The sequence below is a fragment of the Salvelinus fontinalis genome, chromosome 31, assembly GCF_029448725.1.
Source record: "Salvelinus fontinalis isolate EN_2023a chromosome 31, ASM2944872v1, whole genome shotgun sequence".
Classification (NCBI taxonomy): Eukaryota; Metazoa; Chordata; class Actinopteri; order Salmoniformes; family Salmonidae; genus Salvelinus; species Salvelinus fontinalis.
In genome coordinates, this window is record NC_074695.1 from 19,695,517 (window position 1) to 19,721,253 (window position 25,737).

The 25,737-nt window shown below is 41.5% G+C and overlaps 2 protein-coding genes across 2 annotated transcripts in view; both read right to left on the reverse strand.

Moving 5' to 3' along the window:
• The window catches only part of LOC129829765 (probable phospholipid-transporting ATPase IIA), a 37,956-nt gene extending 32,719 nt beyond the window's left edge, over positions 1-5,237 (reverse strand). Inside the window, exon 1 of the mRNA XM_055891672.1 lies at positions 4,682-5,237. Within this exon, the coding sequence (XP_055747647.1) occupies positions 4,682-4,749 (68 nt within the window). The 5' untranslated portion in view covers positions 4,750-5,237. The remainder of the gene's footprint in view (positions 1-4,681) is intronic.
• A 463-nt stretch (positions 5,238-5,700) lies between these two features.
• Positions 5,701-13,891, reverse strand: LOC129829766 (sal-like protein 4). The gene is made up of 4 exons (XM_055891673.1): positions 13,639-13,891; positions 8,676-11,225; positions 8,228-8,538; positions 5,701-8,022 (listed from the first exon to the last, which is right to left on the reverse strand). Exons 1-4 carry the CDS (start codon positions 13,703-13,705, stop codon positions 7,603-7,605), a joined length of 3,348 nt encoding a protein of 1,115 aa, XP_055747648.1. The 5' UTR covers positions 13,706-13,891; the 3' UTR covers positions 5,701-7,602.
• Positions 13,892-25,737: the final 11,846 nt, after the last annotated feature.

The window sequence follows — 25,737 nt, forward strand, 5'->3', positions numbered from 1 at the left end:
CTACAAATTGGATGAATGCAGCACCTAATTTTTAAAGATATCCAGTATAATGAAGTTACCCATTCAGATGTGCGAGACAACAACTTCAGAAAAGTCCCCTCTGTATTGGAGTTAGGCGAAAGCATGCATGCCAAATTGATTCATATTGAAATAAAAATAGACATACTGCTCACTTTCACAAAAGATGGAACATGTGAACCAATGAGGTTTACATTAAGAAGTCAAGCTACAGTAGGCCTACTTTATTTCACAAAGGAACTATTACATTTCAAGAACACATATGGAGGCTCCTCCAAGGAAAGGGAGGACCATCCCCCTTAGTGAATTTCATCAAATAAAAATAGTGAAACATTAAAAAGTTCCTTTTTAGATAAAACCATACTAAATATATTCACGTCACCAAATAATTGATTAAAACACACTGTTTTGCAATGAAGGTCTACAGCAGCCTCAACAGCACTCTGTAGGGTAGCACCATGGTGTAGCCAGAGGACAACTAATTTCCATCCTAGATCTGGGTACATTGAATTTAATACAAAATCTAGGAGGCTTTGTGGTTCTCAAACCCTACCAGACTTACACAGTACTTATGACAACTTCCGGAGGACGCCCTCCAACCTATCAGAGCTCTTGCAGCATGAACTGACATGTTGTTCACCCAATCAAATGATCAGAGAATGAATCTAGTACTGAAAGCATAAGCTACAGGTAGCTAGCACTGCAGTGCATAAAATGCAGTGAGTAATTTAAATCAGAGAGAGACAATAGTTGACTTTTTTTTTTTACAAATGATTTCTTCAGAAATGAAGGAGAAGCAAGAGAGAAAGACAGCTGGCTATATTTAGTTGCATTTTTATTAACTTCACGAATGCAACCAGCTAGTTTAGCCTACTCAAACAAAGAGGGATGCTATGTTAGCTAGCTGGCTAACTAACACAGGAACTCTTCCAAGTCAAGGTAAGCTTTTAGTTTCATTCATTTATTGCCACGGGGGCCGCCCGTGTAAATCAAATCAAATTTGATTTGTCACATGCGCCGAATACAATAGGTGTAGTAGACCTTACAGTGAAATGCTTACTTACAAGCCCTTAACCAACAATGCCGTTTTAAGAAAATTCCTAAAAAAGCCGCAGTAAAATAACAATAGCGAGGCTATATACAGGGGGTACCAGTACAGAGTCAATGTGCAGGGGGACCGGTTATTTGAGGTAATATGTACATGTAGATAGAGTTATTAAAATTAATATGCATAGATAATAACAGAGAGTAGCAGCAGCGTGGGGGGGGGGGGGGGGGGGGTGTCAATGCAAATAGTCTGGGTAGCCACTTGATTGGATGTTCAGGACTCTTACAGCTTCGGGGTAGAAGCTGTTTAATAGCCTCTTGGACCTAGACTTAGCGCTCCAGTACCGCTTGCCGTACGGTAGCAGAGAGAACAGTCTATGACTAGGGTGGCTGGAGTCTTTGACAATTTTTAGGGCCTTCCTTTGACACCGCCTGGTATAGAGGTCCTGGATGTCAGGAAGCTTGGCCCCGGTGATGTACTGGGCTGTACGCGCTACTCTCTGTAGTGCCTTGCGGTCGGAGGCCGAGCAGTTGCCATACCAGGCAGTGATGCAACCCGTCAGGATGCTCTCGATGGTGCAGCTGTAGAACCTTTTGAGGATCTGAGGACCCATGACAAATATTTTCAGTCTCCTGAGGGGGGAATAGGTTTTGTCGTGTCTTTTTCACGACTGTCTTGGTGTGCTTGGACCATGTTAGTTTGTTGGTCGCCAAGGAACTTGAAGCTCTCAACCTGCTCCACTACAGCCCTGTCGACGAGAATGGAGGCATTCTCGGTCCTCATTTTCCTGTAGTCCACAATCATCTCTTTGTCTTGATCACATTGAGGGAGAGGTTGTTGTCCTTGCACCACACGGTCAGGTCATTGACCTCCTCCCTATAGGCTGTCTCGTCATTGTCGGTGATCAGGCCTACCTCTGTTGTGTCATCGGCAAACTTAATGATGGTGTTGGAGTCGTGCCTGGCCGTGCAGTCATAAGTGAATAGGGAATACAGGAGGGGACTGAGCACGCACCCCTGAGGGACCCCCGTGCTGAGGATCAGCGTGGCGGATGTGTTGTTACCTACCCTTATCAACTGCTTGCTGCTGACTGTAGTGCATGATTGTAGTGGGTTTACTAATGTGTTTGTTCTAATAAGGCTGTAATGTAACAGAACCTGAAAAAGTCAAGGTGAAATGAAGGCTATTCTATGCGAGAAATTGCCAAGAAACTGAAGATCGCTACTCCTTTCTACTCCCTTCACAGGAGTAGTACACAGCGTTGTATGAGATCTTCAGTTTCTTAGCAATTTCTCGCATGGAATAGCCTTCATTTCTCAGAACAAGAATAGACTGACGAGTTTCAGAAGAAAAATCTTTGTTTCTGGCCATTTTGAGCCTGTAATTGAACCCACAAATGGGCCTCTGTATGCCTATGTAGATATACAATTAAAAATCAGCCGTTTCCAGCTACAATAGTAATTTACAACATTAACAATGTCTCCACTGTATTTCTGATCAGTTTGATGTTATTTTAATGGACAAAAAAAGTGTATTTTCTTTCAAAAACAAGGACATTTCTAAGTGACCCCAAACCTTTGAACAGTAGTATATATATCTCTCTCACACACACACACACACACACACACACACGTAACGGATGTGAAATGGCTAGCTAGTTAGCGGGTACGCGCTAATAGCATTTCAATCGGTTTCGTCACTTGCTCTGAGACCTGAAGTAGGGTTTCCCCTTGCTCTGCAAGGGCCGTGGCCTTTGTGGAGCGATGGGTAACGATGCTTCGTGGGCGACCGTTGTTGATGTGTGCAGAAGGTCCCTGGTTCGCGCCCGTGTTGGGGCGAGGGGACGGCTTAAAGTTATACTGTTACACACACACACACACACACACAACAGTAAGAACACCTGCTCTTTCCATGACAGACTGACCAGGTGAATCCAGGTGAAAGCTTTGATCCCTTAGTGATGTCACTTGTTAAATCCACTTCAATCAGTGTCGATGAAGGGGAAATAGGGTAAAGAATGATTTTTAAGCCTTGAGACAATTGAGACATGGATTGTGTATGTGTGCCATTCAGAGAGTGAATGGGCAAGACAAAATATTTAAGTGCCTTTCAATGGGGTATAGGTGCCAGGCTCACCGGTTTGTGTCAAGAACTGCAACGTTGCTGGGTTTTCTACACTCAACAGTTTCCCATATGTATCAAGAATGGTCCACCACCCAAAGGACATCCAGACAACTTGACACAACTGTGGGAAGCATTGGAGGCAACATGGGCCAGCATTCCTGTGGAACACTTTTGACACCTGGAGTCCATGCCTCAACAAATTTAGGCTGTTCTGAGGGCAAAAGGGGGTGGGTGCACTCAATATTAGCAAGGTGTTCTTAATGTTTTGTATACTCTGTGTACACTGAACAAAAATTTAACCCAACAATTTCAATGATTTTACTGAGTTACAGTTCATAAGGAAATCAGTCAATTGAAATAAATACATTAAGGGGGGTGGGGAGTTACTCAGTATTAGGAGGTGTTCCTAATGTTTGGTATACTTAGTGTATATTGTTGCTTATCTTAACAGAGCCAACTCATTTGCAATTAATTTAAATCTTAACATTGAAATGCTCTGACAAGCACCATCTCTGAGATTGACTCTTCAAATCATATTGTTTTGGTCACACACACATTTAGCAGATGTTATTGTGGATGTAGCAAAATGCTTCCTGCCTGAGGGGATGATTGGGTACATGAGAGGTGAATAGGTGATGCCCAGACAGGTGTGTAGCCTAGACTTGGGTGGCCTGCATTATGTTTTACTTTAACATTTGTGCAAATTTATGAGGGCAATATTATCATTGCATATCATATCAGGAAATAGGAAATAATAATTATTATATATAAAATGCACTGTGTAATAATAAGTCACATCATCCATATTATGTGTCTATCAATAGATAGTCATGGTGGTTTGCTGTCCCCTAAACCAGGGTTTCCCAAACTTGGTCCTGGGGCCCCCCATGGGTGCATGTTTTGTTTTTTGCCTTAGCATTACACAGCTGATTCGAATAACAAACTCATCATCAAGTTTAGATTATTTGAATCAGCTGTAGTGCTTGGGCAAAAAAACTAAACGTGCAAGGGGCGTGCCCCAGGGCCGAGTTTGGGAAACCCTTCCCTAAACAAGTGCTGATTCTTATAGTAAGGCCTGCCCTGTTTGGGCTGGTTCAACGCAATGACACAAAGAATGTCAGTCAACCATGCCACACTACCCCACCTTATCTTGAAGCATAATGCAGAGGGTGTTGTTTTTTTTGTTGGTCTATAAACCAATCTAGTCCCATGGATACTTAAACAATAGGCGATTAATATTGTACTAGCATCGACAGGACGGACAGTACCCGGAACAAGGATGGCTAACACATTTTCCTAAACAAGCCCGTCAATTGTTCAGTTTTAAAATAGGTTCGTTTTATCTTGAACGTGTAGAACATACGGTTACAATTGAGATATTCGTCTGCAGGTTTTGAAAACAATTCGTGTTATCAGCCATCGAGCTAAATTACAGTCTAACGTCGTCGTTCTTAACATTTACAGTGTATACAACTTATTTTTTGTTCTTACCCATTCCTGTTTTTATTGTCGTGTCTTTTTTTGTCTCTCACTGGTTGCAAAGCAATATTGTCCGTCATTCCTGCAGCCCCAGTTGACGGTGACGCCAGACGAAGTCCACCTCGCTGTCTCTGCGTTCTGGGCGGAGGCTTTTTTGTGTGTCAGTGGCTGTTTTGGGCTTGCTTCAGCTAGTGGCTTGGCTCTTCATTATAGCTGATTCCATTTCGCTTTATCAAATATGTTAGAATTGGTGTGAAGAAATAGTATTAAAAAATATGAACCTATAGGTTATGGCCTATAACATACAAATCTTCAATGGTTTAACATTTTTCGTTTTTTTCCCATTCCAACAGGACTAGGGGCTTGTCCAGAATAATGCACTGATCAGATAGCTTTAACCCAGTAGCCTATGTATGCTCCATCTTGCTCTCCATTTCAAGAGACACAAATTCGATTAGGATACTTTAAGATTAGGTCTATACCTGCAACACCTGATGGGCCCCGTTTTGATGGATAATTGTCTTAGTGGTTGGATAAACTGTTCTTACGCGAATTTCATTTTACTAACCACCCGAAGACCGCTCGAGGCCTTGATCGGTCACAAAAACAGATCGTTAGATTTCATTGTTTTGGGGGGGGGGGGGGGGGGGGGGGCATTTTTGAATAGACTGCTAGATGGATGGAGATGCAAATTATTTAGTTGGATGCAAATTGACTTGGGCGCAAACATTCATTACTGGTACAAGTGAGATCAGCAACCAAACCAACAACTCCAAGTGTGTGATCAGAAGGAGACGAGATGGAAATCAGGTGTGCACGATGCAAATCAAAGAAAAGTAGCAAGAACAGACCCACGTAATCCACAAAGTGCATGCCCTGACAGAACAGATACAATTTTGTTGGCAGGACTGTAACGAACTCTTCATAGACAGAACGAGAGATTAACTTAATACAATGAAATCAAAACTGCAACATCACATGGTTCAGAATAATTCATGGCATGGGGACAATAAACAGAACGCAAACCAAAGTTGGAAAAGTCACCCTGATTTTTATTTTCACAAGACCAGAAAGTAACATTTAGGTGACAAGGAAACAAGACATTTACATTGTAAACAAGCCTAAACAGGCTCAACATTTCTTACATTGCAGAGACAACATCAAAGCAGTTCTGACATTAGATTTTATAAACAAGGCACAACTTGGTAAATGCATTTTAAATGGGGAATGTACAACAGTATTCTAGAGTTAATCTGCGCATTCAGAGTTGTGCAAAGAGTCCAGTGATACATTCATTACTTACAACTCTGTAGAGAGGAATTAAAGCATATCATTGCTTACTCAGAATGTATCAGAGTGAATATACCTTTGAAGGTAGGTGGAGGAAAAACAAATATGTAAATGAGGTAGAGAGTCACCCTCAAAAGCTCTGGCATGACACGCGATATAAATTAACAAAAAGTTTAAGATTCAACAGTTGATAAAAGAATGTTTAGTAGATTTGCACGTTCAATCAATGGAGAGAAGTATTGAAATATGTCACTTAACAATTGAGTGAAATATTGAGTCAAATTCTGAAGTCAACATTTCCAAGTCCTCAAACAAAGTAAGAAAAGATGACAAATCAGCGATGTGCCTTCTCTAATATTACCACCAAGGTAAACAAAGTCAAGCTGGATGGTTTTGAAATGTAGCCACCAAAATTATAAGCTTACCAAAATGTGAAGAAATTTAAAGTGCAGGTATGATTGAGAGAATTCTGCTTTATATGGTTGTCCCCCAAATTGCATCATATTACACATATGGTGCACTACCTTCAGCCAGTGCAAAAGTAGTGCACTAGGGAATACCGTGTCATTTAAAACACACCCATATCCTTCAGAAAACAACCCAGCAAAAGACGCAGATGCTCTGCTGGTCGACAAAGGTTAATGGAAGCAAAAATAACAAAACAATAATGGACAGATCTTTGTAAATGTGAGTGGGGGAAAAAAGCACTTCCAGAAACAGCGCAGTATGCTACATGAACAAACAGTATCAGTCAAAACAGACAAAAAGAACCATTACAATCTTGTGGTGCAAAAAAAAAAAAAAAAAAAGACAATAGAGCAACAATTCCAATTCTAGCTAGGCACTTGGTATGAGGTTTTCAGTTTTAGAGAGAAAGGCAAAGAAATGACTGTCTCAACATGTGTAACGTATCTGGAAAAATGATTAACCTCCAAAATGGACAACTGAGCAAATCAGTAGGCCTATCTGGATCAAACAAAAGTACATGACACCTGACAGAACGCTCTCAGTAGACCACCTCAGAGCATCTCCAAACAATTCCCTCAAACATCGGGAGAAATTGTTGGCCATTACATAAACTTCCTAAAATGTATTGCACACAATAGGAGGAGTGCCAAATAGTTATGTACTGCGCAGAGGAATCAGAATAACTACTTGTTTCTGCACTAAAACAATGGTGTACACAGTCATAAACTGAAGATTTTCTAACACTAGACAAAATCATTCAAAGTACAGGTTCTTCCATCAGGGAGGGAGACATTCTGAATCAAAGCAGTTTCAGGTAAGCCAGACATTCAAATTCTGGAAACAAGACTAAAAAGGTCCCTCACAGAAAATACCCGCATATATTGAGAAAAAAAATTAAACAAAAACAGTAAATACAACTACAGTAGTTATATCTAGTTCAACTAAATATAACACTTTTAAGGGATGAACTGAGTGTTCCAAATAGGCTTTGCAAAAAACAGAAATGTTCAGCAAGGGTTAAGGACTATCTCATAAAAGTGTTGGAATAGTACATGTTTATTGTACCTGGACCTAGTGGCAAATTTTAGCCAACATTGCTACTATGAACATTCAAATCTGCACACAATCAATGGGGAAAAAATTAACAGATAAAACTGCCTTCTTCCATTTCAAAACTAGTTCACTGCAATTTTCCCTTCCTCCATGAAATGTGGGAACTGAGATTTGGCCACGCTCTCTGAGCCATTCTTCTCAATCTCTGCCATGGTGGCAGGCAGGCCAGAGTGGGACCCATCCATTTCCATCAGGCCTCCAGTCGAGCGGAACAGAGGACCACCGGCCAGGCTACCAGGCATACCACCATTTTGGATCACAGAGATCTCGTTAGTCTTCATGGACAAGCCGTTGGTGAAAGCAGCAGCATACTGGTTCCACAGAGACTGGTCGAAGTTCATTGGCTGAGGATCCAGTTCCTTGGGAGATGGCATAACGTTGCCAGACTCTGAGCTCATGGCCATCAGGGCCATGGGGTTGTCCAGAGAGAGGCGCTGGCCACGCCGCACAGAGCTGTTCCACATGTGAGTTGTAACATGCACCTAAAACAAATATACATATTATAATACAAATCAAGAAAAAGTGCAAATGTTCATAAAAGCGTGATCCAGAATGGATTACTACAGAAAATTACTTAAAAATACCTCCTTTTTGTTGCATATACATTACAAAAGTATCATACCAGACCACAGAGTCTATGAAAGATGAAGGCTTTTATAGCATTTCTCTTCTATGAAAGAACCTTACCTTTAGGTTGCCTCTAGTGGTGAAGGCCCTGCCACAGACGGTGCAGCCGAAGGGCTTCTCTCCAGTGTGGGTCCTCTCATGGATCTGCAGGGCACTGGCAGAGGAGAAGTTTTTGCCACAGGAGTTACACAGGTGCTGCTTGCTGGATCTACGGGGAGCACTTGAGCTGTCCCGTGGCTGCCCTCCTGCTCCCTGGGGCATCTGGGAGCCAAATAGAGAGCTCATGCCCATGGAGCTCTCTGGGGGAATCTGCATCTCCAGTTGGACCAGACTGGAGGGCACCCTCATGAAAGGAGGCAAATGGCTGGGAGCTGTTGAGAAGGAGAAGGTTCCAGTTAATAAACAATACTCCCAGATTACTCCCAGTCAACCTACACTTAAAACTCTAAAGAGAATGCCATTGATTTATAATACAGCACATTCGAAACAAAGTTGTTTAAACACTTACCATACTCTCCATTAGTGAAGTACAGGCCAGGCTCTTCTTTTATGGTTTTTGGAGTGAAGCTGGGTGCCGTCAGGTCCAGAGCGCCATTGGACTCACTGGCATCCTGAGAGCCGCCGTCAGAGTCTGGTCTAGGCCTGTTCCGGGTGTAATCCTCAGGGAAGGCTAACTCGGGGGACTTTGACTTGCTGCTGCCCACATGGCTGTTGACTGGGGATGAGGAGTGGAAGGAGACAGAGTCTGAGACGGTGGGGCTGCGGCCGCTCTGGTACTCTTGCTCCCGGAGGCCCTCGGAGGCTGAGGTGGACTCTTTGGGGGGCACTCCATCGCTCTCTGAAGCGGTGCTGCTTTGGCGCTGCAGGTTGAGAGATGAGGTGAGGTTCTTCATGTGGTTCTCCAGTGCCGCTATGCTGGAGAACACAGAGGATGGAGGGGCCTGATGGGGTTGGTGCAGTTCCTCAGACACAGATGGTGGGAGAGAATCTGAAGTTTTGCTTGGCTTCTCCTGAGAGTCAAGCTCTGTGTATTGGTCTTCCATGCTCTCAAAGCCGTTGAAGTCCAAGGACTTCTCGTCGGGCAGAGGGGAGTTCATTTCTTCAGAGGCCTCTAACTGAGTCTCTGGCACGGGGGTGTTGGGAATCTGGCCTCCCATGTGCATGCGGATGTGCTGCTGGAGAACCACAGCATTGGTGAACTTCTTCTGGCAGATGGGGCAGGAGTGTTGCATCTTGAGGGGCGTGTTGGCCCGATGGACACTGTAATGAGCTTTGAGGTTGCCCTTGGTGGAGAAGGCACGGCCGCAGATCTTACACTTGTAGGGCCGCTCACCCGTGTGTGTACGGTAATGCATCTTCAGGGAGCTTTGGCAGCTGAGCACTCGGTGGCAGATATAGCACTCGTTTGGGTCATTGGTCCTCTTCTCCAGCCCATCCACCATCTGCTGTAATTTGGCTGTTTCAGAGCCTTCGTGGTCGCTGGGAGGGTCTTTGCCGTTCATGTGATGCAGCGCTCCCATTAGCTCATTAGATACCTGGTGGTGCTGATCAGAGCCCATTTCGTGATTGAACGCGTTTGAGGAAATTGATGCTCCGTCACTTCCAGATGATGCCGGTCTTTGGGAGAACGGGTCGCTCCTGAAACCTTCAAACGAAGGCTTGAATCCCTGAGGTGCTGATGGGTGGAAACCCGGAGATGGGATGCCAAGCATTGGCTTCATGTCCACCATGTTGGATTCTTCAATCGGCATTGACATGCCATACGGGATGCCGCTGCTGGTGGGAATGTTGTCAAGGTGTTCTGGCACAGGGTGTGGGTTCATCCTGATGTGAGGGTACTTCTCCTTGTGTCTCTGGAAATGCACTTTAAGGTTTCCTTTGGTTGTGAAGCGGTTTCCGCAGATGTTACATTTAAATGGTCTTTCTCCAGTGTGCGAGCGCAAATGGATCTGGAGCCCGCTGTCGTTACCAAAGGTTTTTCCACAGTACTTACACTTATGCTTGTACATGCTGTCGCCACCAGACCCGTTTTTAGACTCAGGCATGTTTGGGATCTTGCTCTTTACTTTCTTAGAGGGATCCATCCCTGACGAGAGGCCAGTGAAGGGACTTTGAAAGTCCTTGTAGCCTGGTGATTGAGGCAGTAACACTGGTAGGTGGTTGGCCAGGTCTGGGAACCCCTTCAACATATCGGCTTTGGAGGGCATTGGCCCCAGTCCTCCAGCCAGTGAGGTGGGGTTGCTGTTGGACTGGGGTAGTTTGCCCTGTTTGAGGGACTCTATCGAGAGACTCTGGCGGCTAGTCCTCTTACTGATCAGGGCTGCTGCAGCAGAGAGCTGCTGGGAGAGGTGAGCTCCTAGGGCTTTAAGAGGGTCAACTGATGCCCCTTTGGCCGATTGGAGGCTCTGTGGAGCCATCATGGCCACCTGGATACGGATCTGCTCAGTCAGATGGATCTGTTGGATCTGCTGCTGCTGGAGAGCCACCAGCTGTTCCAGGATCATGGGGATAGCTTGCAAGGCCTCCTGGGAGGTCTGTGCAGACCTTCGGTTGTTCAAACCAACGTTCGATGAATGCTGAGTGACGGCCACTTTGGTGCCAGGCATGGACTCCAAGATGACATTTGAATCTTGGAGTTTGGATGAGGTCTGGCTCTGATGGTTACTCATTTCAGGCCTGGGATTGTCAGACATCTCTACCTGGTCTTGTTTGGGTGGTTGTTCCGCACCGTTTATTTTAGGTTCTTCCTCGTCATCCATCCTTTCCATAGACTCTGCATTGGACTTCGATGGAGAATTACTTCTGGGCTGGCAGTCCCTGTGGTCATTCTGGAAGTCACCAGGGGAGTCTCCTTGTGACACCTCTTCTGGTACTTCTCTCCCCTCGCCATCTTTCATGATAACTGCCTTGTGACTTTTAGTGCAATTATTCTGATGTTCGAGAAATTCAGCCTCATTGAAGAATTCAGCACAGCATTTGGTGCAGACCTTTGCTGTGTCCATTCGAAACCTCTTCGCCTCATTTCCAACCTCTTCAGTTTGACCATCTTGTAGAACCCCTGTAATGAAAATAAGTAGGGAAATCTCAGGTTAAAACCATTAAATAACAACCAACTAAAGTCAAGGTATAAATTCATTAGTCTGTATATAATTTAAAGCCTGTATATCTGCATATAATTTAAATTCAATCAATTATTTATATACACTTTAATTTCAGTCACACACACAAATGCATTTTAAATATACTAAAGGTTGCATTCAAATACTGCAATAACTAATGGGCCTCATCTACAATAGAAATGCTGTGCTTTTGGTGGGCAAAGCTTGAATCAAAGTTTTACATTTATGAAAAGCATTTCATCAGATTTCCAGTCAATGCATTGCGAACATGAGGGTTTAGTGGAATTTGGGCTCAGTGCACAACTGGCCCAGCAGAGGGCAACATCTGGCTTGAGACAAAAACAGGGGCAACCTAATTTGGATGTAGAAACTGAAATGCATTCCTATAGCAATTATACTTTATTATAAGGATTGGCCAACATGTGAACCCATATCATATTGTGTGGGCCTGTAATAACCAGAACGAATTTGCCACAATAATGAAACTATCGGAAGTAAAGTATGAACTGCCCCAGAATCTGTTTTCAGCGTTAGAGAAGAGACACGTCATAGTTCCACTCATCGTCGACATCGCTAACGCACTGATACAGGGGCAGGTGAGGTGTGAACTTTTAAACAATATAGTCTACATAACCGACACTTAAATGTAATTCACAACTAATTCTATATAAATTACATATGCTTATGCCCAGTCAGGGCAATGTCTTCACACCAGTTGAATTGTCTTGAACTTTCACACCCAGAAAAGATCAGGGGATATCCCCCGCATATCAACATCTCATTTACATGCAGTGTAAATTCGAGCAACTTCTAGCAAAATGGAACACGTGAACCGGTATCAATCCTAAAGTGATAATTTTAAGTGTGTGTGCCCACCAGAGGCAATTTAACAACCAGTCGCATACTCAAATGCTAATGTACTCGACTGAGATGGAGGGGAGGGGCGAGGGGGTGTAGACCGCCTGTCTGCATTCTTCCAACGCAATTGTTGCTGGATTTGCTAATCGCTCAGTGGGGAGGGTGAAAGTTGCAAATGGCATTGTAGGTAGACTATTCAGAATCCGTTCATTGTCAAAGAAGTTGCCAATGTTGCAGTGCATAATAACGCAGTAGGCAGCGGGAGGAGAACGTTACCTTATCAATCACTATGCAAAATGGGTGGATTATGACAAGCAGCAATGAACCCTCAACAACCCGCAAAATGGGGGGGGAATAAGTTAAGTAAAATAAAAAACTTTGGATTTAAATCGAGATATGAAATTATTTCAAACAAAACAAAGATCAGAAAATATTGACTTCACAACGTGTGTCCCTCTAATCATATGACCACTTGGTGGCGCATAAATTCTATCAGATCACCTGGTCTTCTAGTTCATTATGGCACGACGTGAAACCACACAGGGGTTGCCAGTTACATTGTATCAACGTACTCTCATTTTATCAAACAGAACATATAGCTATTCTCTGATCAAAGAACACATGCACTCTCCCACTCAAAGCGGTCCACGTGTAAGTTGCATTAGTAGGCGATAATCATTCATATAAGGTGATGTTCATTACTATAGCAACGCAAACCGCACCCCCAGTCCTTGCCTACAAATCGACCACTACGGGTCCGTCCATCCCCCACATATGTAGGAAAGAAAACAGTTATGCCTTAAACTGGGGGATTTATTGCTTTCAGGTCAACTTACTCCCGAGTCACATTTCATACTGTCCGACACCTTTAAAAAAAAAATGCCACAACACACTACATAAAATATTCCATATACACCTACCTAATGATGTAAAGTTACCTACAGAGCAAGTATATTAGTAGGCTATTCAGACACCACATGCAATAATATCTAAAACTAATGCCCTAAATAGATAGTTCAATTAGGCCTACATAAAAAACTTTTTTTTTTTAAAGATAACCAGATACGCATATCCTACTACAATAATCACGTTAGTGATATTCAGCCAGATATTCCTGTTTCGTATTTCATAGGTAACATTTTGGAAAATCAAGTTAAAGAAAAGTTAAAAGGCAATGTCGTTTAGAGTGGACTTCTGGTTCACTGACAAAAACGAAATCGATTCATCAAATTGGTCAAACGTTTGCAATTAAGAAACTCATATGTAGTCTATTTTTGCAACAAACAAACAAAACAAAAAGAGTTGAGAACTTAAACTCATAGGTTTATTCATGAAAAAGCGTGGTCGGTTCCAAGGGTCATGATCCAGCCAGGTCAACGTGCGAGGAGAAACAATGTATCACTTTCCAATTAGAATGTTGATATCTTGCAACATTGTATAAATATAACCCCGCGCGACTCTTTCTTAAAGTACTTTATCAGTACAAAAACTCACCCTTTTCTGACGAACCGGGCTCATCGGAATTAATTTGCTGTGGTTTAGCTTGCTTGCGCCTCGACATGGTGCAAACATCGGGAACAAACAGTAACACAATTTTCTTCCCGTCTTTACAAATTCTTCGGGTTGTAAAATTAGCTCCTCAAGTAGAAATGCGCATGTCAACGTAATTATTAGTATCAATAATGCATTGCGATGTATCGCGGTCCTCTGACAGCTGATTGGCTCCAGTCCAAGTGCTTACACATTATTCAAATAGGGCCCATTGATGAGAAAAGCAGTGCCATAAGGGGGCGTGAGATGCGATACTAGTAGATAGAAGGTGATGGAGGGAGGGAGGGAGGTACAGGAGATACAGATCTAAACAGATCTAAACCTACCTTATCTGCCATACTTTATCTATGGAACTATTGTCACTTGGGTAATCATAATAATATCATTCAACTCCAAAAGTTTGTTTAGAGTACTCATTATAAGAGTATATTTCATAATGTAGAATTTTTTTAAATGTATTATTCCCATGCAGACATGTTGGTTCATATTAATCTGTCCTTTTCTTCCAGCATGCAGTCAAATATATTATTTCGGATCCATTAACCCTGCAAGCTATCCTTTGCGATGTGATCTAGTTGAGCTAAATATAAAATTCTTGTGAAAATGTCCCCAAAAAATGTGTTAAGATCATTCGTTAAAGTATTATCATTTCTTTTCATTGATTTACCAATTACTCCAATGGGCTCCCGAGTGGCGCAGCGGTCTAAATGAAAATCAAATCAATCTTTATTTGTCACATGCGCCGAATACAACAAGTGTAGACCTTACCGTGAAATGCTTACTTACAAGCCCTTAATCAACAGTGCAGTTCAAGAAGGCACTGCATCTCAGTGCTAGAGGCGTCACTACAGACCCTGGTTCGATTCCAGGCTGTATCACAAACGGCCGTGATTGGGAGTCCCATAGGGCAGCGCAGAATTGGCACAGCGTCGTCCGGGTTAGGGTTTGGCTGAGGTAGGCTGTCAATGTAAATAAGAATTTGTTCTTAACTGACTTGCCTAGTTGAATAAAGGTTAAATAAAATAAAAAATACCAATAACTTTAGGGAAAGTATTTCTGGTTACTGAAAATATAGTTCTTATCATTATTCAAGTCATTAAAATTGGTTTAAATCACATGCAAGAGAAGTACAGACAGACAACAGACTCTTCCTCAAGAGAGATACCTTTGGCCCAGAGTCCAATCACTCTGACTTGCCATTAGAATAGTCAGGGTCAAGACCCCTACTATCCAGAGACTGTAATATCATTGTAGGTGTGGTGAACCATACTGCTATGATGACTAAAATGCTATAATGTACAGAATTTTTGGGAGAAGTCTTTGAGCAGCATATACTTTGTTTGTGTGCCATATGTCAGTTCAGTGCCACAATTCAGATAGCATATAGATAGATGTACAATCCAATGAGAGGATATCCAGATCAGGCAGCTGAGGGGAGGACGGCTCATAATAATGTCTGGAACAGCGCTAACGTAGAACATAGAAACCATGTTTGATACCATTCCACTAATTCCGCTCCAGCCATTACCACGAGCCAGTCCTCCTTAATGAAGGTGCCACCAACCTCCTGTGATCCAGATGGTAAAAAAATACATGTGATCTACAATCCTTTTTCAAAAACTCAAACACATTGTCAGAGCTGCAATCCTTGAAGCTCCTTCCAACAACAAATAACCATTGACTGGAAATTTCTATGGTCTCCCTCAAATTCAAGATTCACTCTGATTTACACATTATTTACTGTAATTCAACTTTATTATCCTTCAAGGAAAAATGCATAGCTTTGGATGTAAAATTAACATATTTATCTTTGTCATTAGACCATGTGAGTTCTGGTAAATTGTCAAGGTGGTAAAGAATGTATTGCCCATTGAACTCATAAAAGGATAGGCCAACCTATTTTACCTACTCAAACCCCCTTTCCACTGTCAGCCATCTTCACAAAAAGGGAACTGCTCTAAAATAAAATGGGATGGGGGTATTCAAAGCAAAAATGCTTAAATAAGTAAGGACATGAGTAAGTAACTCTGTCCCAGATTCCAGACCACCCCATTACCCTCCATATCGTTGTGTATGGTGGGAGGTGTTCAAGGTTTCCATGCACTATGGACATGGAATTGATTCCATTCAGTAGAAAGATGACAACAAATCAAACAGCTAAAAGGCACATACAAACTTTAGCCACGGCAGAGAGAAATAGGTTAATTTTACACCCAAAGCAATGCATTTTTCCTTGAAGGATAGTAAAGTTGATTTACAGTAAATAACATGTTAATTGAGTGAAATTTGAATTTGAGGGAGACCATAGAAATTCACTAAGTCTATGGTTATTTGCTTTTTCTGTAACAACTGTCTGATGAACGGGATAATAAAAAATGTCTTTGTCGATGACTGAGAGACAAAGATAAGTCCATACAGGTATATCCAGAAAAACAAAAGTATTTTACTTAGGGACTGACTGAAGGTGAAAAAAAAGGGAGTGTTGTCTAGACGCTTTATAGCCCCAATAAGAAAACTATGCTTGAATACACTCTGTTTCTGTTGCGTTCAAATGAAACAATTCAAACTGTTGGCTTTTGTGCCATAAATCTGAAATGGTGGGAACCAAAGGGACGCTAACAAAAAATACCACATTTCATTATGAATTTAACAATAAACATGCATCACTAAGGCATTGCATTGCTCTCAACTGGAAGCACTGGAAGCATCAACACCATAAGAAAAGTAAAACTTTGTTTAGCTCAATATTTGATGTACTTATTTGACTAGGATATACAAAATAATGAGAGTGAAAATAAATACATCTACTGAAATGACTTTAATGATTATTCTTTGACCACATGACAGTTTTGTTACTGTAAACGGTTTCATCAAGAGGTGAACCAAGTAAAGAATGTTTCCTCTTATGATTCCTTATGTTAGGAAACAATGCATTACTTGTAATTCATCTTCATTTTGTATTGTAATAAAGCGTGTTTACTTGAGGTACAATAGGGTGTTATTGACGTATGCCCATACATTTGTTGATGTATCTGTGGTATTTAAAAAATCCAACTTTATAATCAAAATGTTAAACTAGGAGCCTGCTTTATAAATTGCTTTAAATAAGTTGTCTCTTTGTGTCCATAGTTCCTGCACTCTAATCACATACTTTGATGACTGATTGAATGCAGAAAGTTGCCTGTCAAATGGCAGTTTATTATTGTGTAGAAAAATGAAGAAAAGTAGCATTCTCCTGAGGAGTGACCTTGTGTGAAATACTGAGATATCCATAGTTACCAGGATCCTCTGACCATTTCACCAGTTATGCGTAGATTCCTGGAGCTGTGCCCGGAAACTACACAGGCGATCTTCAGATTTTCTTATTGCCGTTTTGAGTGTTTTCCCAGATCTTATTTTGATTATTTTCTCCTTTCTTGGTGTACCTTCTTTGGTTGCATCTGAAATCCTTCCTCCCCACAAGAAACATAAATAACATCATTAAAGGAAAACTCTGCCCAAAAACTATCTTTTGATATTTGTTTCATTAGTCCATTGTTGACATAGTCCCAAAGGACTAATGAAACAAATACCAAATTATTGTTTTTAGGTGGAGTTTTCCTTTAAGAACACACAAAGGAGAGAACAACAGTTTACATGCAAAAATTGATTTCCATGAAACGGACGGGCAATGTTGAAGAAAGACTGTTCTCCATGATTGAGTAACCATCTATACACATAGTGCAACACCTCATTATCTCAGCTCACTGGTCACCAAAGCAACACCCACCCGTAGCACGCGCTCCAGTAGGAATATTTCACTGGTCATCCCCAAAGCCAACACCTACTTTGGCCGCCTTTCCTTCCAGTTCTCTGCTGCCAATGACTGGAACGAATTGCAAAAATCGCTGAAGTTGGAGACTTATATCTCCTTTATTATAACTTCAAGCATCAGCTGTCAGAGCAGCTTACCGATCGCTGCAGCTGTACACAGCCCGTCTCTAAATAGTCCATCAAATCAACTACCTACCTCATCCCCATATATATATATTTATTTTTTGCTCTTTTGCACACCAGTATTTCTACTTGCACATCTGCACATCTATCCCTCCAGTGTTAATTGCTCAATTATAATTACTTCGCCACTATGGCCTATTTATTGCCTTGCCTCCTTACTTCATTTGCACCCACTGCATACAGATTTTCTATTATGTTATTGACTGTACGTTTGTTTATCCCATGTGTAACTCTGTGTTGTTCTTTTTGTCGCACTGCTTTGCTTTATCTTGGCCAGGTCGCAGTTGTAAATGAGAACTTGTTCTCAACTGGCCTACCTGGTTAAATAAAGGTGAAATAAATAAAAATATTTAAAAAAGTGCCATCCAGCAAATTCGAAGGCTGTCATCAACCGATCCATAGTGTTAGGTTATTTTCAATCGATCAGAAAACACCCTTTGTAACTTTTCCCTTTCCCTTAACACATGTAGGCCTATTTTGTTATTTTGTTGTCCAACTTCAGAATCGAGATTGAGGGCATTGAGGTGTAAAGGCATGGGGTTTTGGAAGGTTTCACAATTTGAAGCTCGTATGTTGTCTATTGTTTGAAAAAACAGTGCTATGTCATTGTTGTGATTCATGGAGGGATCTCTAAATGATTTCCAAATAGTTTCAAGTATGAATTTGTTGAATAGAACCACTGTATTTCTCAGTGGAATAGTATTGTTCTTCACGTCATTGAAGACCGTGTTTGGGAAACACTGGTCTAAGGAAGACTAGTTTCAAAGAGTTATACAACACATTCATAATACAAGGAACATTTTAGATCAATAGCATAGTTAACTACTTAATAAATGCAGACATGGTTCCAACACCTGGGTGAAACATGATGTGAACTGAGTCCCACACAGGAAGTGCAATTTACACAGGCCTTCAGATAGAGATGTGAGTCTTCAAAGATAACAAGATGACTGCTTATTTGTCTCACACCACTGAATGGGAGGTGGATGTGGGGGTTGGGCTCCAAGAGGAAAGTATGTGCCACAGCATTCCACAAACAACTCAGCAGTAACCTCTTGGGCTTTTGTCTTTTGAGTTGTCTGTCTGAGTATTGTAAGTGGGTGTGGACAGTGCAAAACTACAAACATTATGACACAATTTCCTCTCAGTGGTTGAGGTCATATCACGTGTGAAAGAAGGAAAAGAGCTTTGTGATTTGTTATCTTTTTATTTACAGTGTTGGTAGTAGTCATGTATCCACCTAGCTCACCCATGAGTGTGTGAATGTGTGTCGGTAGTGTGACTGTGTGATGGAGGGAACAGGAGGAGGGGGCTAGGTGGGGGAGAGTGATCAGCGCAGGATCCCACACATGGCTGTAATTTAATGGAGAATTGCCCACCAGGTTCCTGTCCAGAGAAAAACACACTAATAGTCAGGCTTTTGTTATTGCACAACTATGACAACTGCTTCCATCAACAAACAATAAAGTGTTGAGGGAACAAGGACTTACTGAATGTATGGAGGGTTCCCTGCTGTGCCTGCTTCTCACCTGCAGTGGATGATTGACCACAGATTATTTATGAGTCTATATTTACAAGCCAATAGTAAAACATGAATGGACTGGCTGCATGGGATGTGAGATCCATTTTCTGTCTTTCCATTTGGAAAATGAAAAAGCATACTCATTCATTAGACTTAAAAACAGTAAAGAGTACATATTAAGGGCTCTTGTAAATGCATTCACAATGTATCACCAATATAGTGATCACTGAAATAAAGCCATTTTCATTTGGTGTGTCGCTAGCTACCTTTGCATTGGTTGATGTGGTGTCGGATCCTGAGAGAAAAAAAGTGCTAGAGAAATTGAGACACAGCAAACACACAGAGCCAGGCAGTCACCATCAAGCTGTGAGTCAACAGGGGGCCAATCCTTCAAATCTGAGATGCAATCTGGGGCCAGAGAGCTATAAACGTTTACTGGGTGGGTGGGTGGTGCTGGTGCTGGGTAGGGAGAGGGGCCACAGGAGATCAGCCCGGTCCCTTCTTTAATTAGCCTATGGTGATCATGACTGGGGTTCAAAGAGTATTTAATGAATTTTTTTCTATGCTCGATTGAGCCTGCCTGGCACAATGGAACCAATGGAATAGTCCCAAATGTGCAACACCCCCCCACCACTAATAAGTAACTCAATCAAACAATCAAACAATGAATTTGAGCGAAAACAAAGGCCTGATGGTGACGATACTCCATCAGAAAAGCAGCATAGTAAACCCTCTCATATCAAATCAAACATTCATTGTCACGTGTCGTAAACAACAGGTGTAGACTAACAGTGAAACCCTTACTTACAATAAAATGAATACAATAAAAAAAATATATAATAATAGAAAAAAATAGTAACAGGAGGAATAAATAGACAATGAGCAATGATAGCTTGGTTATATACAGTACCAGTCAAAAGTTTGGACACACCTACTCATTAAGGGTTTTTCTTAATTTTTACTATTTTCTACATTGTAGAATAATAGTGAAGACATTAAAACTATGAAATAACACATACATAATCATTTAGTGACCAAAAAAGTGTTAAACGAATCAAAATATATTTTAGATTTTAGATTCTTCATAGTAGCTACCCTTTGACTTGATGACAGCTTTGTACACTCTTGGCATTCTGTCAATCAGCTTTACCAACAATCTTGAAGGAGTTCCCACATATGCTGAGCATTTGTCAGCTGCTTTTCCTTCACTCTGTGGTTCAACTCATCCCAAACCATCTCAATTGGGTTGAGGTCAGGTGATTGTGGAGGCCAGGTCATCTGATGCAGCACTCAATCACACTCCTTCTTTGTCAAATAGATCTTACACAGTCTGGAGTTATTTTTGTTTCATTGTCCTGTTGAAAAACAAATGATAGTCCCACTAAGTGCAAACCTGATGGGATGGCGTATTGCTGCAGAATGCTGAGGTAGCCATGCTGGTTAAGGGTTCCTTGAATTCTAAATAATTCACAGACAGTGTCACCAGCAAAGCATCATCACACCTCCTCCTCCATGCTTCACGGTGGGAATGCAGAGATCATCCGCTCACCTACTCTGGCTCTCACAAAGACATGGCGGTTTGGACTCATCAGACCAAAGGACAGATTTCCACCGATTTCCATCTAATGTCCATTGCTCGTGTTTCTTGGACAAAGCAAGTCTCTTCTTCTTATCGGTGTCCTTTAGTAGGGGTTTCTTTGCAGAAATTCGACCATGACGGCCTGATTCACAGTTAATGTTGAGATGTGTTTGTTACTTGAACTCTGTGAAGCATTTATTTGGGCTGCTATCTGAGGTGCAGTTAATTGCCGATTTCTGAGGCTGGTAACTCTAATGACATATCCTCTGGATTTCTTTTGGCGGTACTCATGAGAGCCATTTTGATCATAGCACTTGATGGTTTTTGCAACTGCACTTGAAGAAACTTTCAACGTTTTTGAAATTGTCCGAATTGACTGACCTTCATATCTTAAAGTAATGATAGACTGTTGTTTCTCTTTGCTTATTTGAGCTGTTCTTGCCATAATATGGAATTGGTATTTTACAAAATAGGGCTATCTTCTCTATACCACCCCTACCTTGTCACAACACAACTGATTGGTTCAAATGCATTAAGAAGGAAAGAAATTCCACAATTTAACTTTTAACAATGAGTAGGTGTGTCCAAACTTTTCACTGGTACTGTACATGTGGTACCGGTACAGAGTCGATGTGTAGGGGTACACGGAAATTAAGGTAGATATGTACATATAGGTAGGTGTCACGCTCTGGCCATAGACAGGCTTTTATTCTCTATTTTGGTTAGGCCAGGGTGTGACTAGGGTGAGCATTCTAGTTTCTTTATTTCTATATTTTCTGTTCTATGTTTAGTTGCCTGTCTGCACTATTCGTATAGCTTCACGTTTCGTTCGTTGTTCTTTATTGTTTTTGTTAAAGTGAGTTTCTCTTTATTAAACGTATGTGGAACTCTATGCACGCTGCGCCTTGGTCTCATCTTTACGACTTTCGTGACAGTAGGGGTAAAGTGACTAGGCAACAGGATAGATTATAGACAGAAGCAGCAGCATATGAGTTGGGTGTGGAAATATGTGTACGTGTTATATGTGTGTGTGTGTGTGTGTGTGTGTTTTCAAATACTGAGGAACTATCATTCACAATGGATGTAAAAAACAGACTTTGTTGAATTACTGTGTGAGGAGAAGAAAAAAATGACTGAGAAGCTCAGCTTATTGGTGGTGGACGTGGTGAGTTATGACAATCAGACATTGCCAAATTGTCACTTTCCTACTTTTGCACGCAGCAGACCAGGTAGGCCTACTTCTGTGTGTGCTCAGGCGCACTCGTTCCCTCAACGTTATCAGGAAAGAGAAACCATACACATGCATTGCTCACATGAAGCACTCCTAACAAAAGACAATGAAAAAATTGACAAAACTCGTAATGGTTATGAAATAAACCAAAACTTTTCTCACAAGTGTAGCATATTGTAAACTCCACAAACAACGTTTCCAGTTTGAGAATGAGAACGGTAAATGACTAATTAATACAGGCATTAAGAGAAATAAATGTAAATGACAGGAGATTAGTGGTACATTTACTAGGCCTACTGACGACATACAATGGGGAGTTGATCAAAAAAGAAGCAATCAAAGAGCAAACAATTCACACAATGAAACAATGAATACGCAAAAATTGGCGGAAGACAACTGAGCGCATTCTGGAAAGCTGTGTGCATCCATTCTGGAGACAGACTCCCCATATCTTTGCTGAACACCCCTCCTCTTTTTCTTATTGCAACATTTTAAAGTATACTCAAGACACATAATCTTCACACATATTTTAGATGCTTATCACTGACAGCTGCAACTCAATCAGCTGGACCTATTGCCACGAGCACTATCCAAATTGCTGGCTTCTCAAATAGGCATAGGCCTTCACACTTGTGATTTGAAAAAATCAACAGCTATTTTGAAATGTCTTGCTCCCTGGTGAACTATTTTGAATTATTTTATTTAGACAGGAGTAATTATATAATTTTGGGGCAACATCAATTTACTTTAAGGGAATCCAGCATCCTAACATTGTACTGTGACCCGCTAACTTTCCTTTCCAATTAGCAAGAGGCTGAAACCAGAGATCTGTATTTAATAACAAGATGCTCATGTCTCCGCCCTAAAAATGGGTGCATTTGTACCAAAGGCGGGAAGGCAGGCGACAAGCTTAGGTCTGCAAATAATACCCCATAAAAACGCATTGTCTTATTCTGGACAGATTTTGTCGAGAGTGAGCCCTCTCACTTCACTTCTACTTCTCTGCTGAAACTATGTCATTGGAGAAAGCATCTGAGCGAGCAAAACAGCGCCCGTCTACATGAAACCTGTGTATCTGATGCTGCCTGGACAGTAACAGATTGATGCATCTTTCTGTCTGATGCATCAACATTCTATGTGGATGGGCAAGGAGGTACGGCAGGGCTGGCCAAGCCCTCTAAGGCCCGCCCATAACGCCGGAACCTGCGTTGTCGTGCCCTCTTCATGACTGTGTTGGTGTGTTTGGACCATGATAGGTCCTTAGAGATGTGGACACAGAGGAACTTGAAGCTCTCCACCCGCTCCACTACAACCCTGTCGATGTAAATGGGGGCATGTTCGGCCCTCTGTTTCCTGTAGTCCACGATAAGCTCCTTTGTCTTGCCCACGTTGAGGGACAGTTTGTTGTTCTGAGGGTCCCCGTGGGGCCCCCGTTTTGAGGGTCAGTATGGCTGATGTGTGGTTGCCTACCCTCTCCACCTGGGGATGGTCCGTCAGGAAGTCCAGGATCCAGTTGCAGAGGGAGGGACCTTAGCTTTGTGATGAGCTTGAAGGGCACTATGGTGTTGAATGCTGAGCTGTAGTCTATGAACAGCATTCTCATACAGGTGTTCCTTTTGTCCAGGTGGAAACTGACAGTTTGGAGTGCAATAGAGATTGCATCATCTGTGGGTCTGTTTTGTGCATGTCTGTGAATGTTAACCTGTTTATAAAAGGTCTTATTCACATCGGCTACGGAGAGTGTGATCACACAGTCATCCGGAACAGCTGGTGCTCTCACGCATAGTTCAGTGTTGCTTGCCTATCATTTCCTAGTTCTTAGATAGACTGGATTTGTGTGCCTTTCCTATTTACTGCATGAGAAGTGAATCATGTGAGTACAAGCGCTCCCACATGGTATGTGCACACACATTCATTGATTTGCTTATGTGAAAATTGCAGCCAGATGGTAAAGTGACTAGTTTCTGGTAATGTGTGATGCAGACAAAACATTGAATGATTGTAATGCACACATGCTCAGACGCACGCACACGCACACGCACACACACACACACACACACACACACACGCACACACACACACACACACACACACACACACACACACACACACACACACACACACACACACACACACACACACACACACACACACACACACAGACAATGTTTTGGAAAGTGTGGTGATGAAAATTGGATCTAACACACGGTTTGGTACCACATATACTGTTTACATCACAGACAAACCTCTCCTTTGTCTGTTGATACAGAACCAACCCACAAAATCATCAACCAACTAGTTTATATTTACATAACCATTTACCACAACTTTGGTGGTTTCCTAACATCAGGCTTTTTTTATTGGACATTCAAAGTGTTATTTGAATGTCATCAGCTGTTCATACAAGAATAAGATGACTTGTGGACCACATTAAAAGTAGGATTCAATGATTTACATGCACAATCCCCCCAAAAAGGCAATCTACCTGTCAACATTATTCAGTAGAGTCCCTCCAAACAAATTGGGAATATTCCTTTTTAGTGATAAAATGTGTTATGAGACAAACTGGCTAAACAACTAATCAAGCTGCACTTTCATCTGTTTGCCAGCCTTGCCCCAAATTTCTCCTCATTTAAAACATGGATTATGTAAATAAATATCACCAAGCCAAAATTGTTATTCTATTATACCTCCATGTATTTCAGTTCACTTTTAAGCATGCAACATGCACATGCTGCAGTGACTCTGTTTGTCTTCCACAAGACTCTTTGACTAGCTTACTGATAGAGAGATAATATGATGCTTCTGTGGTTTGAAATGACAATTTTACGAGGGGTTAGTAGACTTGTATCCCAGCAGCAAGTTTCAGAGTCAGACTGATAGGCCTCTATAATTCCTTACCAATTATTCAAACTGCGTTGTGCTACACCACCATAAGCCACCACATTCCAAAAGGAATGGACATGCCTCAAATCCATTTGTGCTACTCTCATGGGTTTGTGTGAAACACATTCATTTTGAATACTAAAATAGAACCCATAGTACCTATAGTTACGATTGTGTCAGCGTTTTGTTTCTCTATGACTTTTCACATTAAATTGTTATTGGCCACAAAGAACGTTTAGGTCTATGTCCTTTTTCATGCCTGTAGACATAATACAAATATTAACAAATATAAACACATTCAAACAAATTATGACATTGCAGTCATAACTAATAGTGACTTCCAATTCCAATTAAACTAAACACAAAGACATGAGACTTCATTCCCTTAGGTGGCTTTTGCAGTAAAGTGACTTGAATCAAAAACACAACATAAAGCACTTGACTAGGAGGGTGTCCATTATCCTTGTGCTCAAAGCCTCAAAGACACCTGGTTGGGTTTTCAGGGCTCTTTACTAAGGGTTTAAAACAGTCCTTGAGGCAGAACCCTGAACCTCAGGGCTACAGCTTCCAGGAAGGATTTCATAGAAAACAATGTGGGCAATTGCCACACTCTGTTTGAAGCTGGTAAACCATTTTATTATTTGATAATTAATTGATATTTAATATTTCACAGAATCTTTATTCGATAGTACAAAATATTCTAACATTTTAGAATAGTTTTGATAAAATGACAATATCTCTAAATATCTAGTCATCTTGCAATTGCCACCTGTAGGATATATGCAAAGTCCTTATTTGGCTTAGTTTGGTATTGTTTATTATTGGGCT

Excerpts from the sequence above, each read along its gene's own strand:
- LOC129829766 (XM_055891673.1), bottom strand. The coding sequence starts at position 13,705 with ATGTCGAGGCGCAAGCAAGCTAAACCACAGCAAATTAATTCCGATGAG. Across the intron at positions 8,539-8,675 it reads CTTCACTAATGGAGAGTATG|CTCCCAGCCATTTGCCTCCT; the intron begins GTAAGTGTTTAA and ends CCTTCTCAACAG. Across the intron at positions 8,023-8,227 it reads CCACTAGAGGCAACCTAAAG|GTGCATGTTACAACTCACAT; the intron begins GTAAGGTTCTTT and ends TATTTGTTTTAG.